The 20,609-nt window shown below is 30.5% G+C and overlaps 2 protein-coding genes across 3 annotated transcripts; one reads left to right on the top strand and one right to left on the bottom strand.

Annotated features, from left to right (window-relative positions):
* Positions 1–1,524: 1,524 nt before the first annotated feature.
* Positions 1,525–11,521, top strand: LOC130898799 (circadian locomoter output cycles protein kaput). 2 transcript variants are annotated; one of them, XM_057808330.1, is made up of 12 exons: positions 1,525–1,811; positions 2,033–2,074; positions 2,129–2,277; positions 2,346–2,527; positions 4,548–4,731; positions 4,953–5,010; positions 5,082–5,263; positions 6,739–6,943; positions 7,009–7,186; positions 9,055–9,243; positions 9,311–9,478; positions 10,608–11,521. In XM_057808330.1, exons 1-12 carry the CDS (start codon positions 1,780–1,782, stop codon positions 10,791–10,793), a joined length of 1,755 nt encoding a protein of 584 aa, XP_057664313.1. In that variant the 5' UTR covers positions 1,525–1,779; the 3' UTR covers positions 10,794–11,521. The 2 variants fall into 2 exon arrangements, with proteins under 2 accessions (XP_057664313.1, XP_057664314.1); XM_057808331.1 differs by lacking the exon at positions 9,055–9,243 and having other exon boundaries at positions 1,533–1,811.
* LOC130898801 (protein henna) lies at positions 11,421–19,846 on the bottom strand. Its single transcript, XM_057808332.1, has 7 exons — positions 19,628–19,846; positions 15,866–16,166; positions 15,654–15,813; positions 13,389–13,588; positions 13,066–13,328; positions 12,774–13,003; positions 11,421–11,827 (listed from the first exon to the last, which is right to left on the bottom strand). The coding sequence occupies exons 1-7, from the start codon at positions 19,826–19,828 to the stop codon at positions 11,671–11,673; spliced, it is 1,512 nt and encodes a 503-aa protein (XP_057664315.1). The 5' UTR covers positions 19,829–19,846; the 3' UTR covers positions 11,421–11,670.
* Positions 19,847–20,609: the final 763 nt, after the last annotated feature.

Here is a 20,609-nt window from a genome sequence, read left to right on the forward strand (position 1 = left end):
TTTAATAAATTTTAAATATTGAAATTTTCGTTTTTTTTTAAATTTTTTTCTTTGAAAATTCAGCAAAAGAAATAAAAAAAATCTTAAAAAATGAAGATTTTTGAAGAAATTTTGAAAAACAATTCCAAATAACTGAAGAATATTCAAAAAAATTGAATGAAATGACTTTCCAAAATTGAACCAAAAAAATTTAAAAAAACAAAATGTTCTGAAAATGAAAAGAAAAAAAGAAAATTCAAAACTCGGCAGTAAACGTGTTAATTATTTTTTTTTATATAATACCTCGTCAGTAAACGTGTTAATAGATTTTTTTATATAATTCATGAATAAAATCTTTACGATTTTAGGAATTTTGTTAAAACGTGGCAACATTGTGTGCGAGCTGCAATTGAAAATAATCGGGAAGTATATATCGACGCATGCGTAGTTAGATGCATTATAATTTTAATCAATCAATCTTCGATGTAAACACAGGACCGGTTTTAGTAAAAATTAAAAACTATTTACTTGATAAAAAAATTTTTAAAAACTGAATTTTCGACGTATTAGTAAAATTAAAAAGTTTCGCATCCCCAAACGAAAAAAAAATCCAATTATTCTTTTATACGAGGAATACACCAAAATTAAAAATATAAAATTCGATTTATTTTCTTGTTATTGACATAAATTCATTTTTGACATAAAAAAAGTCATATTTAGAGAAAACTAAGAGCTGTATCTAATAGTTTGAAAATATACAGGGTGTACTAGTTATTTTTACATTAATTTTAATAAAATATTTATAATTCCAAAAAGATTTGAGATAGGTATGGGAAACCTTTTATGCCCTATGATAGAAAACGAATATTACTAACTAATACAATGAAAATATACGGGATGTCCCGTTTAAAATAGTGAAATAATGATAATTCGCCACGTAAAAATAAACAATTTGAATATAGGTAGTTCAATTTAAACAAATCTTATATTTGAGACATCCTGTATAGCTCGAAATGTCACAATACCCGTATTTGACACGTTCACATCCTATATACGAGGTGCATACCAAAATTGAAAATTTAAAAATCGATTTATTGACTTTTTACCCAAATAAATTTATTTTCGACATAAAAAAAGTTATTTTGATAAAAAATTGGGGGTACTAAAGAATATACAGGGGGTGTACCATTATTTTTAAACAAATATTTATAATTTCAGAAAGATTTGAGATAGGTATGGGAAACATTTTGTGCCCTACGATAAAAAACGATTAGTACCATCTAATACAATGAAAATATACGGGTTGTTCCATTGAAAATGATAAAATAGAAATAAAAAATGTGAATATAGGGGTTTTTATTAAAACGAATCGTATTTTTGGGACAATCTATATAGTTATACTCATACTTGAGTATTATTTAAGCTTTTTTTTTCAATAAAATCATTGTTTACTTACTAGGAACGGTATAAATATAAATGAATCACCCTATAAAATAAAACTTACGACGATACGAATTATTTTATTAATGAAGTAAACTTGGCAACGTTGTTTTATGAAAATAGCGACGGCAGTAGCCAGAGAACTTGAACTCTATCGAGTACATTCTTCGTGATTTAGCACACACATATGTTTATACGAGTGTCAGTTGAGTTTTTCTTGTTATTATTGGCTTAGTTTTATTCGAAAATCGTTACTAAGATTATGATGAAGGTTTTGGCGTACGAAATCGGTTCGAAATATACGGGGCGTTCGCGTGTTATCGACCAATATGTCACTGTCAGTAACGCACAATTAGGAATATGTTGAAAACCAGATTTAATAAACGATTCGAGTGAGTATCAAAATTTTTTTTTTAAATTGTATAAAAAATTAAATCTGCGTGTTGTAATTTAACGGTAAATATTATTCAATAATATTCAGGGTCGAACGAATCACATTTCATAACGGTATTAATTTAACAGGTATTTGTACGAGGTGCGTATAATAATTTCAGATCAAATCTGTTAATTTTAAACGCGTGATCGTTATTTTTTTTTTGTTTTTTCTTTTAAGAGAACAGATGGACGATGATTCAGACGACAAAGATTCAAAAAGGTACGATTTCGATTGGGAAAAATCATATTTTATAAAAGTGAATTATAATTTTAGAAAATCTAGAAATTTGAGTGAAAAAAAACGTCGGGATCAATTCAACATGTTAGTAAACGAGTTGAGTTCGATGGTTTCGAGCGGTAATAGAAAAATGGACAAATCCACGGTTTTGAAATCGACGATTTCGTTTTTGAAAAATCACAACGGTGAGAAAAAAATTCGACATCCGATCGGATTCGATTAGATTTTGTTTGTTTTTTTCTTATATTTCTAGAAGTTACGGTGAGATCGCGCGTTAACGAAATAGAAGAAGATTGGAAACCGACGTTTCTGACCAATGAAGAATTCATCCATCTCATTTTAGAAGCCGTAGACGGTTTCATTATAATATTTTCGACGTCTGGTCAAATATATTATACTTCGGAAGGTATAGCTTCTTTATTAGGGTATTCCCCGGTAAGTAAATCCGCTTTATGTGTCAAAAGCACTTTTGAAATCAATAAAAACCCCATATCCCATATTTTGTTTCAGTAATTGCGTCAAAAGTACTTGTGATGTCAATAATAGACGAAAATTTCACTACTTCTATGCTTAATTGTATCAAAAACACTGTGAAAATCAATTGTTGACTTGTATTTCACTATTTCTATGCTTAATTATATCAAAAACACTTTAAAAATCAATTATCGACTCATATTTCACTATTTCTATCAGTAATTGTGTCGAAAGCACTTTTGAAATCAATAAAAACCCCATATCCCATATTTTGTTTCAATAATTGCGTCAAAAGTACTTGTGATGTCAATAATAGACGAAAATTTCACTACTTCTATGCTTAATTGTATCAAAAACACTTTGAAAATCAATTGTTGACTTGCATTTCACTATTTGTATGCTTAATTGTATCAAAAACACTTTAAAAATCAATTATCGACTCATATTTCACTATTTCTATCAGTAATTGTGTCGAAAGCACTTTTGAAATCAATTGTTGACATGTATTTCACTATTTCTATGCTTAATTGTATCAAAAACACTTTGAAAATCAATTGTTGACTTGTATTTCACTATTTGTATGCTTAATTGTATCAAAAACACTTTAAAAATCAATTATCGACTCATATTTCACTATTTCTATCAGTAATTGTGTCGAAAGCACTTTTGAAATCAATTGTTGACTTGTATTTCACTATTTCTATGCTTAATTGTATCAAAAACACTTTGAAAACCAATTGTTGACTTGTATTTCTCTATTTCTATGCTTAATTGTATCAAAAACACTTTGAAAATCAATTATTGACTTGTATTTCACTATTTCTATGCTTAATTGTATCAAAAACACTTTGAAAATCAATTATTGACTTGTATTTCACTATTTCTATGCTTAATTGTATCAAAAACACTTTGAAAATCAATTAACGACTCATATTTCACTATTTCTATGCTTAATTGTATCAAAAACACTTTGAAAATCAATTAACGACTCATATTTCACTATTTCTATGCTTAATTATATCAAAAACACTTTAAAAATCAATTATCGACTCATATTTCACTATTTCTATCAGTAATTGTGTCGAAAGCACTTTTGAAATCAATAAAAACCCCATATCCCATATTTTGTTTCAATAATTGCGTCAAAAGTACTTGTGATGTCAATAATAGACGAAAATTTCACTACTTCTATGCTTAATTGTATCAAAAACACTTTGAAAATCAATTGTTGACTTGCATTTCACTATTTGTATGCTTAATTGTATCAAAAACACTTTAAAAATCAATTATCGACTCATATTTCACTATTTCTATCAGTAATTGTGTCGAAAGCACTTTTGAAATCAATTGTTGACTTGTATTTCACTATTTCTATGCTTAATTGTATCAAAAACACTTTGAAAATCAATTGTTGACTTGTATTTCACTATTTGTATGCTTAATTGTATCAAAAACACTTTAAAAATCAATTATCGACTCATATTTCACTATTTCTATCAGTAATTGTGTCGAAAGCACTTTTGAAATCAATTGTTGACTTGTATTTCACTATTTCTATGCTTAATTGTATCAAAAATACTTTGAAAACCAATTGTTGACTTGTATTTCACTATTTCTATGCTTAATTGTATCAAAAACACTTTGAAAACCAATTGTTGACTTGTATTTCACTATTTCTATGCTTAATTGTATCAAAAACACTTTGAAAATCAATTATTGACTTGTATTTCACTATTTCTATGCTTAATTGTATCAAAAACACTTTGAAAATCAATTAACGACTCATATTTCACTATTTCTATGCTTAATTGTATCAAAAACACTTTGAAAATCAATTAACGACTCATATTTCACTATTTCTATGCGTAATTGTATCAAAAACACTTTGAAAATCAATTAACGACTCATATTTCACTATTTCTGTGCGTAATTGTGTCAAAAGCACTTTCGAAATCAATAAATTTTCCATATTCCTTTACAGAAGGAAATATCGAAGACGACGATATATCAGCTGATTAGCGAAGACGAATACACGAACGTATATAACATTTTGAATCCTTCTCAGGAAGACAAACAAATATCCTTTACGTGTCATTTGAAACGTGGCGGTTTCGAAACGAAAACGGACGAATCCTTCGAAATGGTACATTTCGAAGGATATTTTCGTGAGTACCTACTCTATTTCATTCACTCTTATCAGTTTGTTTCTTTTCCACAATTTTCTATACCCTCGTATATATATATATATATATATATATATATATATATATATATATATATATATATATTTGTTAGGTTAGGCAGTCAAACGGTCGCGGGTTCGAATCCAATGCAACTTTATCGTTCACTATTTATTGTTTTTTTTTTAAATTTTATGATGCTCTAGGTCCAGATGAAAATTTATTACGCAACGAGAACGTATACGGGGGCGAAACCGATACGAGGTGAGTGCAAAAAATAAAAATTTCATAATAATTCTAATAATAATATATCTATTTTTTTGTATGATTCATAGATTATTATTTGTCGGGACGGGACGTATCCAAACACCATTATTGATCAAAGAAATGCCTTTGACAGACTCGACGAAAAGTGAATTTACGTCTAGGCATAGTCTGGAATGGAAATTTCTGTTTTTAGATCATCGAGCCCCGCCAATTATTGGGTATTTACCTTTCGAGCTCTTAGGAACGTCAGGTAATCTATTTTTATACGAGGTATACTCGTTGTTATGTTTCTTAGCGAGTTTATTATGTTATTATTAGCTTTCGAGGCGGCACTTTTTTGGGCCACCCACACAATTTGTAAAAGCATATTCACTTTCCACATTTAATTTTGGCTTACCAGATACTTTTTGAAACCATTTCCACTTTTTTTTTTTCGTTTCTTAGACCCTTTTATACTTTCTAGACAACTTTTTCCGACTTCTAGACACTTTTTTTACTTTCTAGACAAATTTTTTTGCTTCCTAGACGCTTTTCATACTTTCTAGACTCTTTTTTTTACTTTCTAGGCAACTTTTTTCGCTTCCTAGACCCTTTTTTACTTTCTAGACAGTTTTTTTACATTCTAGACAACTTTTTTCGCTTTTTAAACACTTTTTTACTTTCTAGACAACTTTTTTACTTCCTAGACACTTTTTTCACTTTATAGACAACTTTTTTCGCTTCCTAGGTCCTTTTTTTACTTTCTAGATAACTTTTTTCGCTTCCTACATCCTTTTTTTTACTTTCTAAACAACTTTTTTCGCTTCATAGACCCTTTTTTTACTTCCTAGACACTTTTTTTACTTTCTAGGCAACTTTTTTCGCTTCCTACATCCTTTTTTTACTTTCTAAACAACTTTTTTCGCTTCCTACATCCTTTTTTTACTTTCTAGACAACTTTTTTCGCTTCCTACATCCTTTTTTTACTTTCTAGACACTTGTTTTACTTTCCTAGACCCTTTTTTTACTTTTTTGACACTTTTTTTACTTTCTAGACAACTTTTTTTTAATTCTTAGACACTTTTTTTACTTTCTAGATAACTTTTTTCGCTTCCTAGATCCTTTTTTTACTTTCTAGACAACTTTTTCCACTTCCTTTACCCTTTTGTTACTTTCTAGACACTGTTTTTACTTTCTAGACAACTTTTTTTACTTCCTAGGCACTTTTTTTACTTTCTAGACAACTTTTTTCGCTTCCCAGACCCTTTTTTTACTTTCTAGACAACTTTTTTTACTTCCTAGACACTTTTTTTTACTTTCTAGGCAACTTTTTTCACTTCCTATACCCTTTTTTCACTTTCTAGACACTGTTTTTACTTTCTAGACAACTTTTTTTACTTCCTAGACACTTTTTTTACTTTCTAGGCAACTTTTTTCACTTCCTATACCCTTTTTTCACTTTCTAGACACTGTTTTTACTTTCTAGACAACTTTTTTTACTTTCTAGACAACTTTTTTCGCTTCCCAGACCCTTTTTTTACTTTCTACACAACTTTTTTTACTTCCTAGACACTTTTTTTTACTTTCTAGGCAACTTTTTTCACTTCCTATACCCTTTTTTCACTTTCTAGACACTGTTTTTACTTTCTAGACAACTTTTTTTACTTCCTAGACACTTTTTTTACTTTCTAGACAACTTTTTTCGATTTCTAGATTCATTATTTCTATCGAATTTGTGCTTTCCAGGATACGACTATTACCACATAGACGATTTAGACAATGTTGTAGTATGTCACGTGTCTCTGATGGAAAAGGGAGAGGGTACGTCGTGTTTTTACAGATTCTTAACCAAAGGTCAACAGTGGATCTGGTTACAAACAAGATTCTACATCACGTACCACCAATGGAACTCCAAACCGGAATTCATAGTTTGCAATCACAGAGTTGTAAGGTATTGATCGTTTTCTAATAATTTTGTACCGAAAAAAAAATATATTTTTTTTCTCCCCGACGAAGTAACACGGAGATGGCGAAACGAAACAGCGAAGGAGAATCAACTAACGAAGAACCGTCGCCTTGGTCCGTCTCAAGTCCGACCGGTACGACCGAAACGAGCGTGGTGAGACACGGATCCGCCTCGGATTGTACTTCGATGTCCGCAGACTCGCCCGCTTCCAGGCAATCGAGTCATAGAGTGAGTTCTTCAACGGGGACAACCCGTATACTTAAAAATAATTATACTTTTGCTCGGAATATTGAAAGATTGAATCAAAAGCAGGCGTCGGAATTACGTAACGGCCTTAATAAACTCGAGATGTTGTGATATCGATTTTAAACACGTTTCGACCCCTAGAGGAATGTTTGACCTCAAAAATGCGACGTTTCGAATAAGTTAAAAACGTTATAACTACGACTTGATTATTTATTAATAGACGAAAACACTTTTCAACCCAATAATAGCTATTTGGAACCTTTTCAAGTCTTTCTAGTCGCTTTTTTTTGAAATCCCTCGCTTGTTAGTTATTTTAAAACGAAATCCTTACTTCCTAGTAACTTTTAGACTGAATCTTAGATTTCTAGACACTTTTAGACTGAATCCCAGCTTTTTAGACACTTTTAGACTTAATCTTAACTTTCTAGACACTATTCAAGATTTCACAGTCACTTTTAGACTGAATCTTAGCTTTCTAGACACTTTTAGACTGAATCCCAGCTTTCTAGACAATTTTAGACTCAATCCCAACTTTCTAGACACTATTCAAGATTTCACAGTCACTTTTAGACTGAATCCCAGCTTTCTAGAAACTTTTAGACTGAATCTTAGCTTTCTAGACACTTTTAGACTTAATCCCAACTTCCTATACACTATTAAAGTCCTCAAAGTCACTTTTAGACTGAATCCTAGCTTTCTAGTAGCTTTTAGACTGAATCCCAGCTTTATAGACACTTTTAAACAGAATCCCAGCTTTCTAGACAATTTTAGACTCAATCCCAACTTTCTAGACACTATACAAGATTTCACAGTCACTTTTAGACTTAATCCCAGCTTTCTAGACACTTTTAGATTTAATCCCAACTTTCTAGACACTATTCAAGATTTCACAGTCACTTTTAGACTTAATCCCAGCTTTCTAGACACTTTTAGATTTAATCCCAACTTTCTAGACACTATTCAAGATTTCACAGTCACTTTTAGACTTAATCCCAGCTTTCTAGACACTTTTAGATTTAATCCCAACTTTCTAGACACTATTCAAGATTTCACAGTCACTTTTAGACTGAATCTTAGCTTTCTAGACACTTTTAGACTTAATCCCAACTTCCTATACACTATTAAAGTCCGCACAGTCACTTTTAGACTGAATCCCAGCTTTCTAGAAACTTTTATACTGAATCCCAACTTTCTAGACACTATTTAAAATTTCACAGTCACTTTTAGACTTAATCCCAGCTTTCTAGACACTTTTAGATTTAATCCCAACTTTCTAGACACTATTCAAGATTTCACAGTCACTTTTAGACTGAATCTTAGCTTTCTAGAGACTTTTAGACTTAATCCCAACTTCCTATACACTATTAAAGTCCGCACAGTCTTTTTTAGACTGAATCCCAGCTTTCTAGACACTTTTAGACTTAATCTTAATTTTCTAGACACTATTCAAGATTTCACAGTCACTTTTAGACTTAATCCCAGCTTTCTAGACACTTTTAGATTTAATCCCAACTTTCTAGACACTATTCAAGATTTCACAGTCACTTTTAGACTGAATCTTAGCATTCTAGACACTTTTAGACTTAATCCCAACTTCCTATACACTATTAAAGTCCGCACAGTCACTTTTAGACTGAATCCCAGCTTTCTAGAAACTTTTATACTGAATCCCAACTTTCTAGACACTATTTAAAATTTCACAGTCACTTTTAGATTGAATACCAGCTTTCTAGTCACTTTTCGATCGGATCTTCTTCTTTGTAAAAACTTTTTTGTATCGTTCTCGTTTTCTATGAACTGTTTTACTTAGAATAAAGAATTGTATGCGTAATAATCGTTTTTATTTATAGAAATCTCAAAGTAATTACGTCCCCCAGAATCCCCCCCACGTAGTACAACCTATACAATCCGAACCAATCGTCCATCAACATCAGATACAACCGACTCAGTTTACGGATCCTCAACATTATTTAACAGCCATACCTGTACAACAGCTGATCAACAATTTTCCCTCGCCCGGTATACTATCACCAGCTCCGGTAATGTTAATATATATATATATATAGATGAATATACCGGGGGATGCGCAATTTTTATGGTTTTTAGGTTGATAATATCGTGATGCCTAATGCGCAGTCTCAGTTGCAAGTTGATCTTCAGAGGAAGCATGCAGAACTACAAGCTGTGATTGGGCAGCAACAACAAGAACTTAGAAGAGTCTCGGAGCAATTGTTGATGGCAAGACTTGGAATATTACCTGGTTCACAACAAGTGGTAATAATCATTAATTCATTTTTCAATTCACCATGATAAACAAGTAAAATTTTCAATACCATATTTTCTATACTTTTGTCCAACACTGTATGTACTGTATACTGATAGTTGAGACATTCTACATTTTTTTCTTGATAGAATGATCTTTTCCTTATAATGACTCAAAATTTCAGCCCAAAATTTTGATTATTTTTACTTGTACGATTTTTCAAAAACAACAATACCTTTATACCAATATTTTAGAGATATTTGTTTTGAAGCCCCGTATATCAGATATACAAAAATATAGGACATTGTCAATTTTTTTTCTGATTAAATAATCTTTTTTATATAATTCACCAAAATTTCAGCTAAAAATTTTGATTATTTTGATTTGTACGATTTTTCAAAAACGACACTAACTTCATACCAATATTTTAGTTACTATTATTTTAAAGCCCCGTATCTCAGATACATTAATATTTAGGATGTTTTCAATTTTTTTCCTAATAAAATAATCCTTTTTATATAATCTCTCAAAATTTCAGCTCAAAATTTTGATTATTTTGACTTGAACGATTTTTCAAAAACGACAATAGTTTCATACCAATATTTTGGAGACATTTATTTTGAAGCCCCGTATCTCAGATATACAAAAGTTTAGTACAATGTCAATTTTTTTCCTGATTAAATAATCTTTTTCATATAATTCACCAAAATTTCAGCTTAAAATTTTGGTTATTTTGACTTGAACGATTTTTCAAAAACGACAATAGTTTCATACCAATATTTTGGAGACATTTATTTTGAAGCCCCGTATCTCAGATATACAAAAGTTTAGTACAATGTCAATTTTTTTCCTGATTAAATAATCTTTTTCATATAATTCACCAAAATTTCAGCTTAAAATTTTGGTTATTTTGACTTGTACGATTTTTCAAAAACGACATTAACTTCATACTAATATTTTACTTACTATTATTTTAAAGCCCCGTATCTCAGAAATACTAACATTTAGAACGTTGTCGATTTTTTTCCTAATAAAAAAATCCTTTATGTATAATCTGTAAGAAGTTTAACTCAATATTCATTTCATTGTGGCCTGTACGAATTTTTGAAATAAAAGGTAGTGTTAATTAACGTTCCACAGGAACCAGCCATATCTTACCAAACCTCAAATCAAGGAATAGTCAGTAGTACCACCACAGCGATTCAAGGATTACCTGCTATACCAGGACAAGCCTCTGTAATCGTACCAGCAGTATCCCTACCTCTACCATTGCAACAACAGACTTTGATATACAGTAACCCCGATTCCAATACCCAAACAAAGTGATTAAGTGTTTTCATATTAAATTTCATCCATTTTTTTACAAAATTCATTAAAATATTTATATTGGTTTACGAAATTTTGAGAAAAATCACAATTTTTCAAATTAAATTTCATTTAAAATAATTTATTATCGGTTGAAGTCGGACATTTTGAGTTCAGTTGAGTTTAATAATGAATTGAATTAATACCTAATTGGAATTGATAATATAAAAGGTAATTATAGTTTACCCCGTAGCTAATATCCAAAAATTTCATTAAAACCTTTATATTATTAATAATAATCGAAAAATAAGAATAAATGATTACCTTCGGTTTTTTTGGCGCGTCTACTGTCTACACAAAACTTATCACAAAAAAAACACTCACAACACTTTTTTATTATAACAATAACACTAAACAAACACTTAAAATCGTTTCACTATTTATGATTGCACTTTTTATATCGATTTTATTTGTTTAAATAATAATTTTGTATAACTTTCCACAACGCGCAACCTTTCGTCTACCGGTGTCACACGACAACTAACCTAAACACTTTCGAGACTCAACTGTTTTCCAAAATGGCGTAGTTCAATTCGATTATTTATATCGATGTTTATATTTTGAATAATATATTTAAAAAAAACGACATAATTATTGTATATATTTTGAAAATAATGAATTTCTATATTTTATTAACACCTATTTTAATTATTGTGATATATACAGACAAATAAAAACGTATATTTCAATCTATATTTATAATTTACCTTTAAACCTATCATTGAAGATTTTCCCTCATAAAAATATCAAAATATAGGAAATAAATGTTTATTTATTCACTAAATAATATAAATATATATATAAAAAAAAACAAATAATACTAAGATTTCGTAAGGTATTACAATTTTTTCAAAGAATCAGTCAGTATGGACATTTCCGTTGAAATATTACTAACCAAGCGTTGAATTTGTAATTTAGAATCTAAAACTTCTATGCTTTGGGTATAAGCGTTGTATCTGACACCAAATTTTCTTGGTATTGTACTCGCATATTTTCTGAAAAAGAAAATTTAAATAAAATTTGTACTCAAAATCAACCCGCCATTATGGAAAAGATCGAATCACAAATGACAGTACTCGAATTGATAGAAATCATTGATTGAATAGATACCTACTTAGTTTTTTAGGGTTGTTATTTATACGTTTTAACCGATTTTTGTATAAAGTGTAGATGAAAATACATAATTAATTATACATGATATAGTGAAATTTTGTACCTAACTATACCCAAAAACAACGACCGCCATGACGGAAATGATCGAATTACTAACAATAGTACACGAACTGATAGAAACCATCTATTGAATCATTTTTTAATTTTCGTTAATAGTTCCGATTTAAACGTTAGTTTTCTGAAATTTAAACGATTTTATATACAGTGTAGACTAAAATACATAATTATACATTATATAGTGAAATTTTGTGCCGAACTGTACCCAAAAACAACGACCCGCCATGACAGAAATGATCAATTACAAACGATAGTACACGAAATGATAGAAACCGTCAATTGAATCATTGTTGTTTAATTTGCGTTAATGGTTACTATTTAAACGTTAGTTTTATGAAATTTAAACGATTCTATATATTTATTTTATATACAGTGTAAACTGAAATAAATGATTATAAATTATATAGTGAAATTTTCTACCTAACTATACCCAAACACAACGACCGCCGTGACGGAAATGATCGACAGTTCACGAACAGTATGGTAGACACTATCGATTGAATCTATGTTCAGTTTATATTGATCTGTCAACGGTTAATATTTAGAGGTTAGTTTTATGCAATTTAAAATATTTTATTTAATTACTTCATATATAAAGTGCATTAAATGACTTTTACGTGTATACAGTGAGTGTTTATATAAAAAATTTCAATAATAGTGAAGTTAGTTTAAAGTGTTATACAGGGTGAGTAGAAATTCATTTATACTTACATCATTTTTTCTTTGGCATCTTCGAAGCTTTCGGCGACGTAATAAATAGGTTGATATTGGGTTATCGGGTATTTTTGTACGGCCGTTTTAACCGGATCGAAAGGTCTTATTTCCGATTTCATTTCTAGGGCGTATTGTAATTCTCCAAAACTCGATAACAAACCCGCCCCATAAGCTTTCAATTCTCCATTTTCTCTACACAATCCAAATTCAACGGTAAACCAAAAACACTGCAAAATAAGTAGTTTTAGACGTTTTTCATATACCGGGTCGGTTGAAAATGTATTATTACCGTGGCTAGTTTTTCTATAAAATCGTCTGGTGCTCCCAACGATGCCAAACCGATTTCTTGGGAAAATTGAGCGAATTCCGGATCGGCGAATAAGGGTACGTGTCCTAATAATTCGTGGCATACGTCGGGTTCGGGGGTGTAGTAGGGTTTACTAGGATGTCTGATATACTGGGTGGAATGGAAAACTCTGAATGCTAAACCGGCTAGAAAGTCTCTAGATGATAATAGACCCGCTACGGGACGTAAAGTAAAACCAGTACAATCTAAAAAAGTTTAATTATGACTAATTTATTAATAATTTTTTTTTTTCGAAAAAAAAATACCTTTTAGGAAGTTAGATATATCTTCTAATTGCGGTATGTTGTCTTCTCTATAACCACAATTTTCAATCAGTAAAGGAAATACGTGATTATGTTCTTTACAGGCGTGGGTAGGATATAACGTAGTTAGTTGCTTAAAAACTTTACCCCAAGTTTCAATTTCTTCTTTTGTATAATCTACGTGAGGTAATTTTTGCCCATGTCTATAAAAAAATTGAAAACGTTTTTCCCTATAATCCGTGAAATAGAAATAAATCTGGCAACGTAGCTTTATGTTAAACATTAAACATACTGCATATTAAGAATACGATGGTTGTTTGAAAATATTACAAATAAAAAATGTTTTTTTTGAAAATCTTTTTCTTCAACTGACTTTTATATTAATATACAGGGGGGAGTTCCATAGAATTTCTTGTTTTCGTATCGTTTTTCATACTATTAAGAATACGAGGGTTGTTTGAAAATATAAAATCATTGTCTTTGGAAATATTTTTCTTCAACTGGCGTTTATATTAATATACAGGGGGGAGTTCCAAAGAATTTCTTTTTTTCCTATTGTTTTTCATACTTTTGAGAATACGAGGGTTGTTTGAAAATATTACAAATAAAAAATGTTTTTTTTGAAAATCTTTTTCTTCAACTGACTTTTATATTAATATACAGGGGGAGTTCCATAGAATTTCTTGTTTTCGTATCGTTTTTCATACTATTAAGAGTACGAGGGTTGTTTGAAAATATAAAATCATTGACTTTGGAAATATTTTTCTTCAACTGGCGTTTATATTAATATACAGGGGGGAGTTCCAAAGAATTTCTTTTTTTCCTATTGTTTTTCATACTTTTGAGAATACGAGGGTTGTTTGAAAATATTACAAATAAAAAATGTTTTTTTTGAAAATTTTTTTCTTCAACTGACTTTTATATTAATATACAGGGGAGAGTTCCATAGAATTTCTTGTTTTCGTATCGTTTTTCATACTATTAAGAATACGAGGGTTGTTTGAAAATATAAAATCATTGTCTTTGGAAATATTTTTCTTCAACTGGCGTTTATATTAATATACAGGGGGGAGTTCCAAAGAATTTCTTTTTTTCCTATTGTTTTTCATACTTTTGAGAATACGAGGGTTGTTTGAAAATATTAAAAATAAAAAATGTTTTTTTTGAAAATCTTTTTCTTCAACTGACTTTTATATTAATATACAGGGAGAGTTCCAAAGAATTTCTTTTTTTTTCGTATTGTTTTTCATACTATTAAGAATACGAGAGTTGTTTGAAAATATAAAATCATTGTCTTTGGAAATATTTTTCTTCAACTGGCGTTTATATTAATATACAGGGGGGAGTTCCAAAGAATTTCTTTTTTTTCCTATTGTTTTTCATACTTTTGAGAATACGAGGGTTGTTTGAAAATATTACAAATAAAAATCTTTGTCTTCGGAAATATTTTTCTTCAACTGGCGTTTGTATTAATATACAGGGGGGAGTTCCTAAGAATTTCTATTTTTCGTATTGTTTTTCATACTTTTGAGAATACGAGGGTTGTTTGAAAATATTACAAATAAAAATCTTTGTCTTTGGCAATATTTTTCTTCAACTGGCGTTTGTATTAATATACAGGGGGGAGTTCCTAAGAATTTCTATTTTTCGTATTGTTTTTCATACTGTTAAGAATACGAGGGTTGTTTGAAAATATTACAAATAAAAATCTTTGTCTTTGGCAATATTTTTCTTCAACTGGCGTTTGTATTAATATACAGTGGGAGTTCCTAAGAATTTCTTTTTTTTTCGTATTGTTTTCCATACTAATAGACATACGAGGGTTGTTCGATAATAACATTACAAATAAAAATCGTCGGATTTGAGAATCTTTTTTTTCCAAGGGAAACTTTAAAGTTAGGTAAGAGCAAAAAGTCGCCGGGGATTAGATCCGGCGAACACGGTGGATGGTAAATGGTAAAATGGTAAAAAATGCGTTCTTTTGTCTCTAAACTCAAACTGAAGTTCGTCTAGTACAATTTGGTGAACTTTTTCGATGGTTTTCCACCTCTCCGAACCCTCATCGCCAATCGAGCATGTTTGAATTCGAACACCCAAATTTTTACTCTCGTAATTGACGTTGGAACAAAAACACATTTTTTCATAAAAATATTCGGTCAAACGACCATCGAACACTATATCCCATAATAAAACATCGAGGCGACGTTGCCAAGTTTGGAATTTCGAAAACCGTCTGATATATCGAATTGTACGATAAATATAACTTACTTGTAATTGAAAGCGATGTCCGCGAAATATTTTCTGCGCGCCCTGTATACGGGATCCGTGAATCCCGGATGATCGGCGTCCAATTCGGCTCCGTACGATAAAATTTGATTAGCGAATCGATCCAAATCCCTAATTCGCCTCGGAAACCACGGTACGGTGTCTATAAAAAATTTTCCATTAATCAAATTCGTTTAAATTCGAACGGCCCATACCTTTATTATCTTTGTAATCTCTCGATATAATCTGGAAATAGTTGCTGGTGTTTTTCAAATCGGTTATGGCGGCTCCTAGGTTTCCGGTCGGCGCGCACTCCACCATAAATTCGTAATTTTCCGGCGTTTTGGTCGAAGGTCTCGATTCGATGTGCAGAAGATTCACGCCGTGATTTTTGAATATTTTCAAATATTTCGCCAAGACTCCGACTTCTTCGGCGCGCGGGGCGAACACCACGCACGTGCTGTGCGCCGAATCTTTACCTATTCTTATATAGTTTCCTCCCGGCATCAGCTTCGGCTGAAAAAATGACATTTTAAACACTAAATGTACATCAACATTCAATAAATCCTCTCACTAACTAAGGATTTGTCTTTTACGCTTCAGTTTCAGCGATTTCTTCGTCATTTCAGCTGAATTTCTTACCGGCGAGCGTTTTTTTGAGATAAACAGTCACTGTAGACCGAATCTGGACTATACGGTGGACGAGAAAGCAATTCCAAGTGTATTTTTTTCAATTTTATCATCGATTTATTAATCGGTGGTTTTTTCCATCATATAAGGTCGATTTTCCTCGATTTTTGCATTCGAACGATCCAACAACTATTTGTCTCTCTCTTTTAGAGATACTCCATGGACAATATACCACGCGCATCCCGAAAACGCTTCTCTAACATCTCGATGACGTCCTCGAACAAGGATTTGTCTTTTGCTTCGAAAAATGCTTCAATTTCAGCGATTTCTTCGTCATTTCAGCTGAATTTCTTAACGGCGAGCGTTTTTTGAGATAAATAGTCACTGTAGACCGAATCTGGACTATACGGTAGACGAGAAATCAATTCCAAGTGTAATATTGAAGCCATAACCTTCCCAGATGATTGTTGTGCATTTGGAAGCTTCGGACGTGATGCATCATCTGCAGTACGATCAGATGATGATCGTTTTGATATCAGAACGATTGGATATAATGAATTTATGGAATTTTTTGATGTTTTCTTGAGTAATCATCTCGATTGGACGACCAGAACATTCACCATCATCGATCACGCTTAAAATTTAGTAAACCAAAAAACAAATGATCGTAGTCGTAGCTGAGCTTGTACAGTATTTTTTTTATCAAGAACGAAAAAAAAACGAAAATAACTTCACTTAAACGACTGTCATTTTTTTCTGACTTATCGAAATGTCATAAAATTTGACACATAGTATTTCGAAAGCTGGTACTTCGTAAACGTCGTACGGATTTGACAATTGAAGCGCCATCTGTGCGTCAATAACGCGACTTAAGTGATGAATTACGACTCGATAAGAAACTTTCATATAAAAATGCGGTTTATTTTTAAAAATAATGAAATAAACAATTACTCACATCTTTAGATATCTTCGCGTTCATATTTATTAGCGTTTAAACTATAATTTAATCGAATGTTTTTGTTTTCAACGCTTTTTATAATGTACCGACCTCGTTTTTTTCCCCATTCGTAATTTTCTCGATAAATTGCATCATCTATTTGATATAAACGGTATTTTCGTTATAATTCCACTTATAAGCGATGAATTTTCCAATTTTTTCACTAGGAAATGATTCAGATCGTTTCATACAGTGTCTACCGAAAGTATCGCCACGAATGTTTGTCTTTGTCAACGATTCAAAGATACTTAGTCCACTTTAGGTCTTTTTAGATCATACTAAACGAAGTTAGACAATACTTTCTATCATTAGAACTTGTTTTAGAACTTTTAAAGATACTTTAGTCCGTTTTAGACCTTTCTAGATCATACTTAACGAAGTTAGACAATACTTTCTATCATTAGGACTTGTTTTAGAACTTTACAAGATACTTTAGTCCGTTTTAGACCTTTCTAGATCATACTAAACGAAGCTAGACAATACTTTCTATCATTAGAACTGGTTTTAGAACTTTTAAAGATACTCTAGTCCGTTTTAGACCTTTCTAGATCATACTAAACGAAGTTAGACAATACTTTCTATCATTAGAACTTGTTTTAGAACTTTTAAAGATACTTTAGTCCGTTTTAGACCTTTCTAGATCATACTAAATGAAGTTAGACTATACTTTCTATCATTAGAACTTGTTTTAGAACTTTTAAAGATACTCTAGTCCATTTTAGACCTTTCTAGATCATACTAAACGAAGCTAGACAATACTTTCTATCATTAGAACTGGTTTTAGAACTTTTAAAGATACTCTAGTCCGTTTTAGACCTTTCTAGATCATACTAAACGAAGTTAGACAATACTTTCTATCATTAGAACTTATTTTAGAACTTTTAAAGATAATTTAGTCCGTTTTATACCTTTCTAGATCATACTAAACGAAGTTAGACAATACTCTCTATCCTTAGAACTTGTTTTAGAACTTTGAACATCTATTTGATATAAACGGTATTTTCGTTATAATTCCACTTATAACCGATGAATTTTCCAATTTTTTCGCTAGGAAATGATTCAGATCGTTTCATACAGTGTGTACCGAAAGTATCGTAACGAATGTTTGTATTTGTCAACGATTCAAATAGCGAATAATTTCGAAATTGCGTTGTTTTTATTTTTATATCCTTGAAAATATCTTATCCGAATTTATATTTATATTTTTTCTTAATATAAACTGTGTCATGTCACAATCTGCTTTTAAAAACATCCGAGAATAATCGAGATGCAGCTAAATGAAATTAGGAAATAATTTGATAACGTCGCTGTAGATTGCTTAAGAACAATTATGATATTTCTAGATTAAGTATAACAGTAATTTATATCATTATATATTGTTTTAGAACATTTGAAGACCCCTTAAAACTTTTTAGATTAAACTAAACTGAGTTATTTGATACTTTTTTCATCTTAGAACTTTTTTAGATCATGTACTTGGTTTTACACCTTTCTAGATCATACTAAACGAAGTTAGACAATACTTTCTATCATTAGAACTTGTTTTAGAACTTTTAAAGATACTATAGTCCATTTTAGACCTTTTTAGATCATACTAAACGAAGTTAGACAATACTTTCTATCCTTAGAACTTGTTTTAGATCTTTTAAAGATATTATAGTCCATTTTAGACCTTTCTAGATCATACTAAATGAAGTTAGACAATACTTTCTATCCTTAGAACTTGTTTTAGATCTTTTAAAGATACTTTAGTGCATTTTAGACCTCTCTAGATCGTATTAATTCAGGTTAGACAATACTTTCTATTCATAAAACTTGTTTTAGAACTTTTAAAGATACTGTAGTCCATTTTAGACCTTTCTAGATCATACTAAATGAAGTTAGACAATACTTTCTATCCTTAGAACTTGTTTTAGAACTTTTAAAGATATTATAGTCCATTTTAGACCTTTCTAGATCATACTAAATGAAGTTAGACAATACTTTCTATCCTTAGAACATGTTTTAGATCTTTTAAAGATATTATAGTCCATTTTAGACCTTTCTAGATCATACTAAATGAAGTTAGACAATACTTTCTATCCTTAGAACTTGTTTTAGATCTTTTAAAGACACTGTAGTCCATTTTTAATTGTTCAAGAAAATTTTAGACCGTTCTAGATCAAATAGAAGAGATTGTGGATCGTTTTAGACCTTTTAGATAATTCTAGATCAAATTTGAATAATTCTGGAGCGTATTATAGAGCATACTTCGTGCTTATAGATCGTTTTGGATGATTCTTAATGTTCCGTGATATTTATATACAGTATCGTCTAAAAAAAAATGATAATAATGATAAATATGACTTACAATGTTAGGCGGACTTCCTTGTGGCGATTTTCGTTGGTCGTTTTTGTTTATGATATTTGTAGGTGTGGACGCTGTCGACAACATTTTTTTTATTTTTTTTTTTTTTCGAAAAATCGTTTGTCGTAGAGAGCGAGATTCGAAGAGGCTCGATTCACTGAACGTTTTCTGATAAACTGACCGGTTTCGATTTAGTATCGGCATTCTTTAAATATCTTTCATTTCCTCGGATACAAGATACTATTGAAAATAAATATTTTTCGTATTACGAAATATCTCATTACAATTGTGTCATTTGTTTTCTGAAATATAATCACTTTCTTGATAAACTTTGTGAATTTCGTGATTTGCGAATCTTTTTGTTAACGTCAGGGAAATTTTCGTCTTCTAAATAATTACAAACCTTTCACGCCCTTCTTAAAGACACTTAAGGTCATTCCAGATCGTTTTAGGGCAATTTTAAAACGCTTAAGGTCATTTTAGATCGTTTTAGGGCAATTTTAAAACACTTAAGGTTCTTTTAGAAAATTTTAGGCCAATTTCAAAACACTTAAGGTCATTCTAGATCGTTTTAGGGCAATTTTAAAACACTTAAGGTTATTTTAGAAAGTTTTAGGGCAAGTTTAAAACACTTAAGGTTATTTTAGATAGTTTTGGGGCAATTTTAAAACACTTAAGGTCTTTCTAGATCGTTTTAGGGCAAGTTTAAAACACTTAAGGTTATTTTAGATAGTTTTAGGGCAATTTTAAAACACTTAAGGTCTTTCTAGATCGTTTTAGGGCAAGTTTAAAACACTTAAGGTTATTTTAGATAGTTTTAGGCCAATTTCAAAACACTTAAGGTCATTCTAGATCGTTTTAGGGCAATTTTAAAACACTTAAGGTTATTTTAGATAGTTTTAGGGCAATTTTAAAACACTTAAGGTCATTTCAGATCGTTTTAGGGCAAGTTTAAAACACTTAAGGTTATTTTAGATAGTTTTGG

The sequence above is a fragment of the Diorhabda carinulata genome, chromosome 10, assembly GCF_026250575.1.
Source record: "Diorhabda carinulata isolate Delta chromosome 10, icDioCari1.1, whole genome shotgun sequence".
Taxonomy (NCBI): Eukaryota; Metazoa; Arthropoda; class Insecta; order Coleoptera; family Chrysomelidae; genus Diorhabda; species Diorhabda carinulata.